The sequence below is a fragment of the Zingiber officinale genome, chromosome 2B (genome assembly GCF_018446385.1).
Source record: "Zingiber officinale cultivar Zhangliang chromosome 2B, Zo_v1.1, whole genome shotgun sequence".
In the NCBI taxonomy this organism is placed as follows: domain Eukaryota; kingdom Viridiplantae; phylum Streptophyta; class Magnoliopsida; order Zingiberales; family Zingiberaceae; genus Zingiber; species Zingiber officinale.
This window is the reverse complement of record NC_055989.1, coordinates 92,649,701-92,663,101: the sequence shown is the minus strand read 5'-3', so window position 1 is coordinate 92,663,101 and position 13,401 is coordinate 92,649,701. Positions and strand designations below refer to the sequence as shown.

The 13,401-nt window shown below is 40.5% G+C and overlaps 2 protein-coding genes across 3 annotated transcripts in view; one reads left to right on the top strand and one right to left on the bottom strand.

Moving 5' to 3' along the window:
* Positions 1-4,029, top strand: LOC122046379 (protein BUD31 homolog 2-like). 2 transcript variants are annotated; one of them, XM_042607061.1, is made up of 4 exons: positions 1-153; positions 1,714-1,817; positions 1,916-2,103; positions 3,666-4,029. In XM_042607061.1, the coding sequence occupies exons 2-4, from the start codon at positions 1,724-1,726 to the stop codon at positions 3,819-3,821; spliced, it is 438 nt and encodes a 145-aa protein (XP_042462995.1). In that variant the 5' UTR covers positions 1-153; positions 1,714-1,723; the 3' UTR covers positions 3,822-4,029. The 2 variants fall into 2 exon arrangements, with proteins under 2 accessions (XP_042462995.1, XP_042462994.1); XM_042607060.1 differs by having other exon boundaries at positions 8-153; positions 1,663-1,817.
* Positions 4,030-4,922: 893 nt separating this feature from the next.
* Positions 4,923-13,401, bottom strand: part of LOC122046378 (growth-regulating factor 3-like) — a 37,083-nt gene continuing 28,604 nt past the window's right edge. Inside the window, exons 3-7 of the mRNA XM_042607059.1 lie at positions 9,208-9,716; positions 7,010-7,916; positions 6,737-6,916; positions 5,923-6,220; positions 4,923-5,540 (exon numbers count right to left, since the gene is read on the bottom strand). Of these exons, the coding sequence (XP_042462993.1) occupies positions 5,075-5,540; positions 5,923-6,220; positions 6,737-6,916; positions 7,010-7,154 (1,089 nt within the window). The 5' untranslated portion in view covers positions 7,155-7,916; positions 9,208-9,716 and the 3' untranslated portion in view covers positions 4,923-5,074. The remainder of the gene's footprint in view (positions 5,541-5,922; positions 6,221-6,736; positions 6,917-7,009; positions 7,917-9,207; positions 9,717-13,401) is intronic.

The following is a 13,401-nucleotide window of genomic DNA, read 5'->3' as shown; positions in this document are numbered from 1 at the left end:
CTCGTGAGTCGTCGTTACCGACTTCATCGCGATTGCCAATCAGACCGTCTCTCTACAAAAGAAGAACAACCGTTCCTCCACTGCGCAGCATCCACAGATCGGCTCGGTCTATCATCTCGTCTACGGTAGCCGGCTGCAAGAGCGATCTCGAAGGTATGCATCCTCTTCCTCGTAGCCTTTCTCACTCTTCTCGATCTTGCTTCTCACGATACAGCCAATAACTTTGCCCAAACCCTAGTTTTCTCTTTTTTAACCTATGTTTAGACATGAGCAATTCATGCTAGCTTAGTGTTCACTCAGTCGTATTGGAACATTCTTGATCTATTTGGATATCATAGTTGTCTCTTTTTTTTTTCCCCTTCTCTTCATGTTGTTCGATAGCGGATATATCAGAATCAGATTAGTGCCTTTTGACAAATTATTCATGGTACATAGCGTGTAAAACTGGTGGATTTTGGAATAGGATGAATAAGGACGATTTTTGATGTGATCTGACATGATAAACTGATGTTTGAGTGTTGTGGATTTAACTTTACTAGAGCTGTCCATGCTGTTTCAACTTGAGTGAATCTTCAACGATAAGAAGAGGTTGCATGAAATAGGAAATTAGACACTCTCGTTGTAAGGTTGAACTTTTGTTTCATGCTTGTACGCTAGGCAGTGTTATAAAGAAAACTGGCGCAATCATCTGCATTTATGTCTTGATTAAAAAATGATTTTTTTCCCCCAAATGATGTTGTGTAAGCTGTTTTGGGATTAGATTGACTGAAATTGTAAGCGGTGTTAATTAATGTTTAACATGTTTTGTAATTTTGAGGTTACTTTTTTTCACTAGCTTGTGCATACACAGTTACATCCTACACTGGCTAGATTTACATTGACAAGATTGACTGTAAAGTTGAACTTATTTCATTAGGGAAGGTTGTCACAAATAGTGAAGAAGAAAAAGGACATCCCTATTATTTGCCAACTTATATCTCCCTTCTTGAAGAGAAACAACATTGACACTGAGTATGATTTTAGGGCATTCTATGTTTTGTTTTTTTTTTACATTACTTTATAGGCGTATCAAGAATGATGACCTTGTTTGGCATAGGAACAGGAATTCTATGTTGAATTCTCCCCTTTTTTTTTTTCCAATTACCATTCTAGGTTCAATGAATATGCTCTCATTGTTTGTTTGCTGAGAAATAGAAAGGACCAAAGTCTGTTTTTGTGTTATTCTAATTTAGTAAATATTGGATCCATGTCTATGTTTCATTTATACTTGTTAAATGGCAAATTGATCTCTTATGACATTTTCTTAATTAAGAAATCATATGCTGGATCTTTATTTTACAATAAAAAAGAAGAATCTATCTTTTTAACAATGAGATAAAAATTTCACTAATTGCTCCAGGGGGTTGCATGTGCTTGGCTCAAGATCTTTGAATTTTTAAGAAACATTAGCATAAGGTCTTGATGTAGGACAATCACATTTTGTTGTAATTTTTAATTCCTGCCTGCAAAGTACTTTATCTTTGTATTATGTAATGGACATAAGGTAATGGACTTTGTTATTGGTTATAGTGTGGTGATGACTTTGTGATAGAGCATGGTTTTATTTAAATAATAATAATGATAATTTGTTTTACTGATTACAGTTTTTGTTTGTCATTTCAGATTTGCCCTTTGCTAATTGGCTCTTAAAGATATTAATCTCCATATTTTCAGGAGAGAAAAAATGCCTAAAATAAAGACTAGTCGCGTTAGATATCCTGAAGGGTGGGAGCTTATTGAGCCCACTCTTCGTGAACTTGATGCAAAGATGAGGGAAGGTTGGTTCTCTTTGTTATTTATACTCTTTTGTTTGGCATTTATTGAATGAATATGCAACCTACAATTTATCTCCATTTGATTTTCTTTTTACTTGCAGCTGAGAATGACCCACATGATGGGAAGAGAAAGTGTGAGGCACTTTGGCCTATTTTTACAATTTCTCATCAAAAGAGTCGTTACATTTATGACCTTTATCACCGAAGAAAGGAAATTTCAAAAGAGTTATATGAATTCTGCTTGGATCAAGGCTATGCTGACAGAAATCTAATTGCAAAGTGGAAAAAGGTCCGTGTATCTTTTATTATTCCATTTGCATTTTTTTAAAAAAAGGTTTTTGCAACTAAAGTCAAAGATTTATCATTTCTCCGAATTCTCATGGTGTCTAACATACGTAGTTTATTAAATTTCATGCAGTAATGCTCCTTTTTCTTGTTTATTAGTTAGAAATTTTGAAGCCTTATAAGTTACTATAACTATGTGCACTATTTTGGCCACTTTTAAATACTCCTCTCTTTGTCATTTGTTCAATACTAGTTTTTGTCATTCCTCTCTTTATAATTTTTCAATACTAGTTTTTGCCATTTAAAATTGAAAAGGTATATTATTTGTTCTTTGGCTTTCTGTACAGAGGATTAGCTAGGCTATCTGTATATGCTAGAGAAATAATCTACAGCAATGAGATTATTAGGCAGCAACTGATTTGTTCCACTGCTTTTATAGATGCCTTACCTTTTCGACTTGAATAATGGATGGCTAATATCAATAATCGTTTATGACAAAATTTTGCACAAGATATAACTAAATCTTAATGACTGATCAGACTAGGTTCTCTCCAAATCCACCCCAATCAATTTTGATCTCCCATGTTGAAGTTGGACCACATTGGAGCATTTTGACTCAGTGGGAAGTGATTATTGTTAATTTGCATCAATTGCCATAACACTCATGCTACCTTCATCTATTGATGAATTCTGATACGGTTTTCTTAGATTGTGCTTTGTCAAGCCTGATTGTTAGTTAAACTTGGTGCAAAGGTCAGTGTATTTGGTTGTACTTTATTTTCATCTGATGAGGGAGCAACACTTACATGATATTTGTATTAGGCTTGAAAAACCGGTACACTTACATGGCTGAAGTATTGTGATTGATGAATTATTGTCATCAAGTCATATTTGTCACAACTATAGTTTAAAATCTCGTTTTGTGCTTGATGGCATGGTCAAAACATACTGTTCTACTATATATTAATTGGCATAGACAATCTCTCCTCTCCAGTGTTACCTACTTCAATACGTGTTAAGAAGAATATGAATTCAAGTTTTTTTTTTTTGTAGTTTGTTTCTCTAAAATTGATTATTTAATTTGTTGTAGTCTTTTTTTTTAATATAAAAGTAAAATAGCTAAGTAGAAGAAGATTATTGGAGTAAAAGTTATATAAATTTATTTTGTCATTCATTGAAGTAAACAAACTCATCTAAATTCATCTTGGCATATTTTGATGTCTGCTGTTATGTCTCGGCATAATATGGTGTGGATTGAAAATTTGGCATGGAACAGTCCTTTAAACATTGGTCCCAACTATCTAGGTTGGCAAATATACTGATTGTGATGGTACAGATAAGTATTTAATCAATCTGATGTTTTTATTCTATGATCTTTACTTTTCATCCTAAAAGGCAAATGTTGCTTTTACTGATCAATCTGTTTTTTTCTTTGGATCTACAAGAGACTCACCATATGCTGATTAATCTGTTTGTTGTTTTGAATTGTTTTCATTTCTTGAACATCTTCTGTTGGCATATTCTTGTGTACATTCACTAACTTGTGCTCTTTTGAGTTGTATGCAGCCTGGCTATGAGCGGCTTTGCTGCCTCCGATGCATACAAACACGGGATCACAATTTCGCAACGACATGCGTTTGCAGGGTTCCAAAACACCTGAGGGAAGAAAAAGTGATAGAATGCGTCCACTGTGGTTGCAGGGGTTGTGCAAGTGGAGACTAAAACTTGAGGGGAAAAAAGTGAGAGAATGTGTCCCTTATGGTTACAGGGACCTTTGTTTAACTACTCATGTTCTCGTGTCAAGTAATCTGATGTTAACGTGGTCTGAATTATGGATTCTACTTGTGTGAGCTTAAACTTAGTGCGCAGCTACATGTTAAAACAGTTTATTCCCATTCTAGGGATATCTAAGATTGTATGTTTGATGAAATCTAGCTTCGTTCCATCCGATCAACGTAAGAAAATTTATAAACAAGGTTTCCAGTTCCCACTATTCTTGCTGTTGGTGGCCTTCCACTGGAAACCCACTATTCTTGATGTTATTGGTGGCCTTCCATAGTTTCACTTTCACGTAGTTGTTTCTTCTTGCCTTTACTTATCAAGTTCCTTGACTCGCGATAGCGTGTACAGGTTTTTTTTTTTTTTTTTTGCTTGCGTTGGTACCAAATTAACTCAAAAGTTAATAATATTATTTTCTTTGTGTTTTGTGGTTTTACTCTAAATTGATATCGAGATATGGAATCAACGTGTAAATTTGAGCTCGATAGCTAGTAATGTAAGCTAAATTACTTGCTAAAGTTGGCACCTTGTTATAGTTTTGAAGGAACATGGGAAATTAGCACTTCTTATGTTCTAGAAAACTTGGCACTCTGTAACGGATGACCAATCAATGCAATAATTTTAAGGATATGGATTCAAAACTGCGAATCCAATATTTTTAAGGATATGCCAACAGGAGATTCAAAATTGAGACTCAATCCTTAAATAAAAAGAAAAAACTGATGATTAAATTGGGCTGAAATTTGATTTTTGAATGTACATGTGTTCTCAATTTACCTAAGAAGCATGGCATCAGTAAGGCAATTTAACAGTTAGAAAAAACATTTTTCCTTTCGTCGAGGCAGATATCACTTGAGATATTCCTGATAACCAACTTTAATGAGTCACAAACAAGAAATGCGTAACCATAGATTTAGCAAACTAAAGCGACTAAGAGAATCTTCTCAAGGGCTAATGCTACTGATCTCATATATCGATCCATTTGTCTTGTGCAGAACACTACTGAATCCTAGTTGGCGAGTGAATTGAGGTTGAAGAACCGGGTGCCTCAGCTAAACCAACTTTAATGATGCACACAAATGAGAATACTTGAGAGTGAATGGCATATGTTACAATGAATAGAAATAGGATAAGTTACCAAATCATGAAATGTATAGCCATAGAGTTAGCAAATTAAAGCAACTAAGAGAAGCTTCTCAAGAGCTAATGATACTGATCTCATATATCGATCCATTAGGTTTGTGCAGAACACTAGTTGGCGAGTGAGTTGAGGTTGAGGAACGGAGTGCTTCAGCTAGTGGACCACCCATAGTTGCCTCTCCATGGCTAACCCATCCAGATCCCTTGTTGCTAGGTTGGGGTAACTGTTGTACTTCAAGGCCATTGTTGTTATTTTCTCTTGGTTGCTCAGGATTTCCAGTGGACAGTTTCAGAGAGAAATCCGATGAATGATTCCCAGGGACTGAAATAGAGAGGTGAGTAGTTGAAGCAGGATGGATGGCGTAGTTGATGCTGTCATCGTTCTCTCGCTGAGACTTTGGCCATTCGTCCAAGAACCTCTGGAGCACATAGCCTTCAGGTTTATTGTCTGGAAGATCGTCGAGGTAGAAGTTTGGACAATTGCCTTGAAGATTCTTTTCAACAGTTTGTATGCCTGATTGTCTGCATGCAAAAGATTATAATGGCATACAAAGATGAGAATTGTGTTCATATCCGCAACTTATCTAAGGATCTAACATGCTGACCAGTCTTGGAAAAAAAAAGAAATGCTAAGCATATACAGCAGTTGAACATAAATTGGAGAATCAGAAGTTGGATTGTAAAATGTGATAGTAAAATGTACTAAGCAATTGCTTAATCCTGAAACATCCTTAAGTTTGTGTAACTCTTACCTAATTTCAAACAATCTAAAAGCAGAGCTCGCAAAGGTTTGTCAATTCTTAGGACAGGATTGAAACACTAGTTGTCTGAATAACAAAATCTACAAGGCATATACTTGTTCTGGCATGCCATGAAAAAATTCTAGTGGAGTTTCAAGTGCTACCTCCGGTCCAGAGAATGCGTATTCGGTGTGGCCAAAGGTCTAGGAAGGTTGAGATGGTTCTCTTGAGCCAGCAACACTGAAGGTGTGGAAAGGCCAGTTTTCAACACTGAGATGGAAGATGTTGTGGGGGCTTCCACATGCTTTCTTGAACGGTTTCGGCCTCGGTGAACATGACGCTCGCAATACTTTTGGCCTACCACAACCTCTCTTGAGCATCTCCACTTCTTCCCGTCCGTCCTCCTGCACCTTCCTGGCTCCGGATCGATGCCGCATTTCCCCCAGTAGCTCGTTTGCAACACTGAGATTGCAAGGCAATACACTTAGAACAAGATCGTCAAGCCTGATTGAATGCTCACATCAGAACTAAATCGATCACAATGCATCATGAGAAATCTAAAGTGAAATAGAATAGAATGGTTATGAAGCAAAAAAGGGATGCAAAGAGCTATTGGCTATGCTGTAAAACATAGTGAATGCAGAGAACTACCCAAAAGATGTCATTTTTAAAGTACAAATTAAAAATCACTTCTTTGAAACATTCATTCGATACCCAAACTAACTTGAACATGAGGAAGGGAAATGACTGGAGTCCAAAAGACATCATCTGGGTTACTCAGGTTCGAAAAACCATCATCATTGAGGAGTGAAACTCCGAGTTGCAAAGACATTGACAACATGTTAGAAGCTGAGAGGGAGAAGGATTGTTGGTTGAATGGGCAACAAAGCAAGTCCTTTACACAGGCAACATACCACAAAAAGGAAGATAAAGAAATAAATAAGCAATGCAGAACTAGGAGAAAGACTGGGTAGTTACAGGATGGCTGGAAATGGTGATAGAGCTCAGGGTAGTGGAAGTATGGGGATGCACTGAGAAGGCTCCTTCTGACGGGCAGAATAAGTTCCACAGGAACAGAAACACCAGCTAGCATGTACTTGTAGATCAGAGCTTGCAACTCGAGCTCCTGCCACTGCGCCAAAGTGAAATAGCCTACGCCTGCATTCTCACGGCGATGCACAGAAGACCAACGTAAACAAGTAGTAACCGGCAGGCGATAGGAAAGCGAAAAGAGGAGAGGAGCATAATTACTTGGGAGAGTAAAGAGGGGAGTATGGGCGGCCGCGACAGCGGCCTTGTTGATGCTGCTGTTGCTGGGCTCAGGCGCGAGCAGAGCAAGCGCAGGGGGCTGGTGCTCTGACTGCTGCTGCCGGTCTCTCCATAGATGGGAGTCCATGGAGACACGCACAGGTGAGGAGGAGGAAGGCAACGCAAACGGCTACGCTTTCCCTCTGTATTCTTCCAAGGTCGGCCCTTTATACAGCCCCTTTCTGATTTGCTGCGAGAATGAAGAAGGGGAGGAGGGCCTGTCTCTTCAGAGGAGTTCTGATGGAGATCTGCTTCCTCTTTCTCGGAAACCAGACTTACAATGCAAAACATACAGCTCTCGGTCCTTTAAATAAGTGCCTCACTTGGAATTAAGGTAGGCAGGGGGCAGGTAGGCAGGCAGATAGACAGATATGTGCATGGGATAGAGATAGAGGTGAAGGTGGATAGTTCTCTCCGGAGGGAGTTCTGACACTTGTAGCTGCCTTGGCAGGGGGGTGATTACTGATGATGGTAATAATGCGATCGAGGTGAGAAGAAGAAGTTAAAGAAGAAGGTAGATGGCTGCCTGCCTTTATTGCAATGCCAAGAGCCTGGGGAGTCGAAGAAGGAGATTCAGAAGAGGGGGCTGGCGGGGTGATAACTGACGATGGTAATAATGTGAGGTGAGAAGAAGAAGAAGATAGATGGCTGCCTGCCTTTATTGCAATGGCAAGCGCCTGGGTAGTCGAAGAAGTAGGTTGGGCCACCTTTAGCTGATCCTTGCTGCTGCTGATGCCTCGGTGCAGTGCCTCTACTGGCAAGCGGGGTGAGACAGAACTCCAAATGGGTGGTAAGCCAGGAGCAGGATTGGTCTGGTCCCTGTACATGTGTATGCGAGCTCTTCTTAGACCTGCAGCAGGGGTAGTTGAAGTGCTTTAGTATCTGTACTCGTTTTGATGTAACATACGTGAAGTCAGTGTAGAGGCACGGTGGCTCATGCACATCCTCAACGAGGCCTCAGCCTACTTGGAGATGTCAGGATAATGGATTTCAAGGCGAGAAAGAGAAAAGTTTATCAATATCAAAATAGTGTTTTTTTTTTTTTTTTTTTTTGGTTGTTAGGTACAAATCATAAAGGACGTCCAAATTAATAAAAAAACATGAAATAAACATTTTTTAAAAAAAAAATCAAAAGGCATTCAATTAATAATTTTATTTCAAAATGCCTTTGAGTTGACATTATTATAGTAATTACCGATAACTATTGTAACATGTAAAAGTTGTCCTCGAATTATGATACAGTGGAAGGATATTCAGTTATCACCTAGATACTCACAGTTCAATTCTCAAATATAGTATATTTGTAGAGATTTTTTTTTTCTAAATAGACTTCTGTACCATCGACCATAAGCATTTCTCGATTTATCCAAACGACTAATAAGAAATTTCCGTAAGATCGTACCGATCGTTCCATATTCGACGTTACCTAAGTCAATAAATGTTATAACATATAGAAGCTATAAGTAGTTACCGTAACATGTAAAAACTATCCAATAACTATTACAACATATTAAATATGAATTTAAAGTTTAAGATTTATGATTTATCAAAATTTTCTTTACCAAAATAATTTTAAAACAATTATAAAAACTATTATATGGTTGTTATAATCATAATATCAAATTTTAAATTTATAATAATTATTAGATAACTTCTATATGGTATATAAACTATCTGATAGATTCTCTATGTTATAGCATTTAGCTGATATGATATAACAATACTAATCAAATATATTTTTGAAATAAAATGATTAATGGATGCCTATTTGATTTTTTTTTTAAAAAAAAACGGTCATTTGATATTTCTTTTTTATTTTTACCCCTTTTTATTGGTATTTTTTAAATGGTATTTAAAAATATATATAATAAAAAATATTCTATTATTCTGTTTGTTAGAGCTATTTTAAATAAAATAGTCCGATTTATATAAAATAATATCACTTTAGAGCTCTAAAGGAATGCTAATTTGATTAAGATAAAATTAAAATAGGTAAAGTACATAGAGGTATTTTAAATAAAAAAAATATAAGTGAAATGAAATGTTGTTTTATATTTTTTAAAAAATAGTATGCTATAATAATAATAATAATAACACTTTTTTAATTTTCTACAGAAATTTAAATTTATAAAATGTAATACCTGAACAGGTTGTTTCCTAGCTATTTTGCTTCTTGGAGATTGGAATCTTGCGACTGTGGCTGTGGCAGAGCCGGCGACGGGGACCGAGGCGGAGCCAAGACGGCGGGGCTTCTCCCGAAACCAACAAAATGAATAAAAATGGTGAGTTAATCATTTATGGTGCAGTAAAGGCAGTAAAGAACAGTCTATTCATGGTGCAGTAAACAAAAGTTCAGGGGCTGATACATAAAAAATTAATCTGGCCACGCAGCTCACAAGTGGAATTCAGAATTCTCCCTTTTTAACTTTTTTCTTCTGTAGGAACAATTTCACTTTACTTTCACCTTTCACCTTTCACCTTTACCAAGCAGATGATGAAGGAGGAAGGAGGAAGGAGGAAGGAGGAAGGAGGAAGGATGCAGCTGCTCTCTGTCTGGGTGAAATCTCAGAGAGATAATAATGAGGGAAATGTGCAGGCGTAGGACAGTCTGTTTATCTATAATAGATGTCTTTAAAGATCAAACCAAGTCCTGCAACAAAATCATGACAAACATTCTTCAGCAGCCGCCATGAATATAATCAACCACCACATTATGAAAGATTGCTATTGAAGCCTTGCTGATTATATTTATACCTATTTGTTATGTGAATAGATTAGAGCAAAAACTAAAAGGGCGTATTTTTTTCTTGAACACTTCACGTTTTGCCTAAATACTTTCTTTCTCAATCGTTGCATGGCGAGCTTTTCTTATGCTCTCGGTGAGTTTAAGTTGCAATGTGTAGGGAGACACTTTGCCACAATTACGAACAATCTATCAAATGTTAATATGAATTGTCTAGAAGTTTTATGGTTTTATAGGGTTTAGAGTTCGACATGTTTAACTATATATATACTTTGAGGCTTGCAAAGTCATTGTGTTGTTAGAGTTCTAAAATTCTTAATATATAATAATTCTGGACCCTCTTGATACTCATTATGATTTTTTATTTTTTTATCTATTTTTAGAACCATATAGCGTCTTTAGTCCAAAAAAAAAAAATTACATCAAGTTTACTATTAAACTTCACAGAAATCAGTCTGCCATGTTCCTCCAAACCTCCTGAGTCGTTCTACGTCTTTATTTTTCATTTTTAATTAGTTTAAATCTATATAGCAATTTTAACTAATTAATAAATCTAAAATTTCCTAGAGCTTATAAAGTTGTCTGATCCTATTATGAAGTCGAAGAGACGGAAAGTTAGGGATATGATGCTCATGTTGATCTCTTGTGGACTCCGCATGGACATGTAATACAGACTATGTCAGTGCCGAACCGGGGAAGGGATCCCGGCGTTGGCCCTCCGACGCTCAAGTCAGTCACCGGTAATAAGGAACGAAGCGAAGTAACAAGAACTATAGCACAAACAGTGAATATCGCGTGTATTGCGTACATCCGTCGATGCTTGGACCCCCCCCTTTTATATAGAGCTCGGTAGCACGTGCACACGCTTCCTAAGGCGAGCACGCATCTCAAAGTTTTCCCTGAAAAGACTTGTCAGTAAAGTGTCCCTGACACGGTGCCTTAACGAGCCGAACATATCTCTGAAGTGACAGTAGAACCTTCCGTCGTACGATCTTTTGGCAGCCCATGCCCGATGTCAGCGGCACCAACTCCCAAAAGAATATCAATGGATATCAGGAGTGCACTACTAGGCCGGGCAGGTTGGCCGCTCGACCGGAATCCCGCCGCCCTGGTGTCCCGTCTGGTCGGCCCGGACCTCGCTGTTCCTCCGTGTGTCTGCTTGACCCAAGGTCCACTCGGTTATTGCCGAAGCTTGTTGCCAGGCCGAGCGGGGTAGCCGCTCGGCCGAAACATGTCGCCAGACCGAGCGGGGTAGCCGCTCGGCCAGTGTTGAACTCTGCACCTCTATTGTCAGGCCGAGAGGAGTAGCCGCTCGACTTGGTTTCTGCACATTGTCTCCCTTGAGCATCAGTTGTTTGATTGTTCCCCGTGTCGGAGGCGATGGCGGGTCGGAGCCCTTTACCTGGTCGGGGCATGAGTCGCCCGACCGGCCGATACCGTCTACGCATTAACCGCCTTGACTTTGACCTCCACCGTGGCAGCGGGGTGGGGCCCTTTACAATTACAGCATCACAAGTCTCCCCCTCAGTCTAGTCGAAGAAGACTGCAAGTCCGACTGACTGAACAATTGTCTGAGCAGACTTCTTCCCAATCGGCCTTCGTCATCTTGGCTAAGACGGCTCTCCATCGGTCGACCTGTTGAAGCTTGTCGTTCGACCGTAGGTATACTCCTCAATCCGATCGGCGCGTTAAATGTTTGTACTTGTAAAATCTCTTCTTGAATTGTCTTAAGCAAGTGTGAGCATGGCTTACATCACCCAGATTTCTAAGAAATCACGCAAATCTCCGCTTATTAAGGCTGAACACGCTCCCACGCCTTCATTAAATGTCGACTCGTGGCGATGCGCCATGTGTCACGTTCGTTGCCGCCGCACGCCTGACGTGACAGGGTATTGATGTACGTTTGGCGGTTTGAATTCAACGGTCCGATCTTTGCCTGGGTTTCTGCGAGCTAGATCGGACGACTCCGGTCGGTCGACCCCCAGGCTTATAAGCCCGCGTGTGTCGCCACCTTTGCGCATTTCGCCTTCGTGCTCTTTAGTGCTGCCTGCTTCGTGCTCCGACGACGTTCTCCTATTGTTCCTCCGGCGACCTCCTCTTCGCAGCCCTTCTCCGTCGACCTTTTGCTCTTAAGCTTCCTCCCTATAGTACTGACCTCCGAGTTTTTTCGCCTTCCAGCGTCTGTTCTTCCCAGTTCTCGAGTTTTTCATCGTCTCAGTGTTCCCGCAACCATTCCACCACTCCATTCCTCCTTTTTTCTTGTGTTGCAATGGCAAGTTCATCACATCCTATCCATCCCTTCTTCCCTGCTGTTTGTATATATTTTCGCATCTCCCTCCACCAACTAGTGTCGAACTCCTTTCGGCTGCTGTGCGGGGTCATCGTTCTCTTCCGTCTGCACGACATTCCCCTTACTCCTCGAGTCTTCCACTATTTTTACTATCCAAAATTGTTCGAGCCGAGGACTTTCCTTTTCCAAGCCCAAGTGAGCTTGATTTTCTTCGACAAAATGTCGCTCTCCAATAAGCATTAGAGAGAATATTTCTTTTGTATGCGCCTTCCCTAGCGGCCAGACTTCCCGTCCCACTGGCAGCTTGAAGTGGCACCTCATCCTCCATTGAAGAAGTACAAGAGCCGATCGGACTACCTCAACGTAGCTTCGATATTGGCCGGTCAGAAATATGACATCCACAAGTTGCTGCTGGAAGGTGTCCTGTATATCTTCGGCTTAAGTCCGGTCCGCACCCAACTGTCGACCAACCTAGGTATGCAATCACTTATGCTCCTTTCGTTGATTCTATTTGATTTTTCTTCTTTTCGTATAGCCGAAGTCATGCTACGCGCACGTCTGGCCGGCAAGGTGAAGCTCAAGGATGTCGCGATCAATGCGGCCGATGTTGAAGAACTAGGGAGTCGAGGCCTCCAGCCAATCGACTCGCAAGGGGAGCCGCAATACGAGAGTGAGGCGGCTCCCGCTCGGGTAGGTGTCGGAGCGACCGATGGCTCCCAACCTTCTGAATGGCAGCTGGTTGTCGAAGTTGAGGGGGCTTCAAGCTCAGCCTCCTCAGCTAAGTCGCTGATCAGGCGTAAGAGGCACCAGGCAAAGCCTTTATCACGCTCCACCACTTCCAAGGTACGCTCCGCCAAATGGGTGGAGACGTCGACCCTCGCTTATGTCCAAGAGCCCACTGCCCCTGAGTCGTCGGATCGGACACCCTCTCTGTCCAGTCTGCCTCAAGGGACAGTCTACGCGCCGTCGGTGGCCTTCCTGCCACCAAAGTCGAAGATCAAGAAGTCGGGCATCCGACCGGCTTCTTCATCATGGTCGTCTGGGAGGGCCACTTCTGCACAGTCGGCCCCGAGCGACCAACGCCTTATTACGGTGATTTTGCACCTCCCGATCGAGGAGTGACGCGAATCCAGCGTCGAGTCCCGAGCTCCGGAGCACCAGATCATCATCCAGGGGCTACTCGCCAAGATATGGGAGGGCACTCGGGCCCGTGCGGCGATGATGCCTCCAGGGGCACTCATGGATAGCCACACCCAGATGCCCACTGGGGTAAGTTTTACCTATACATTTGCATAGTTCACT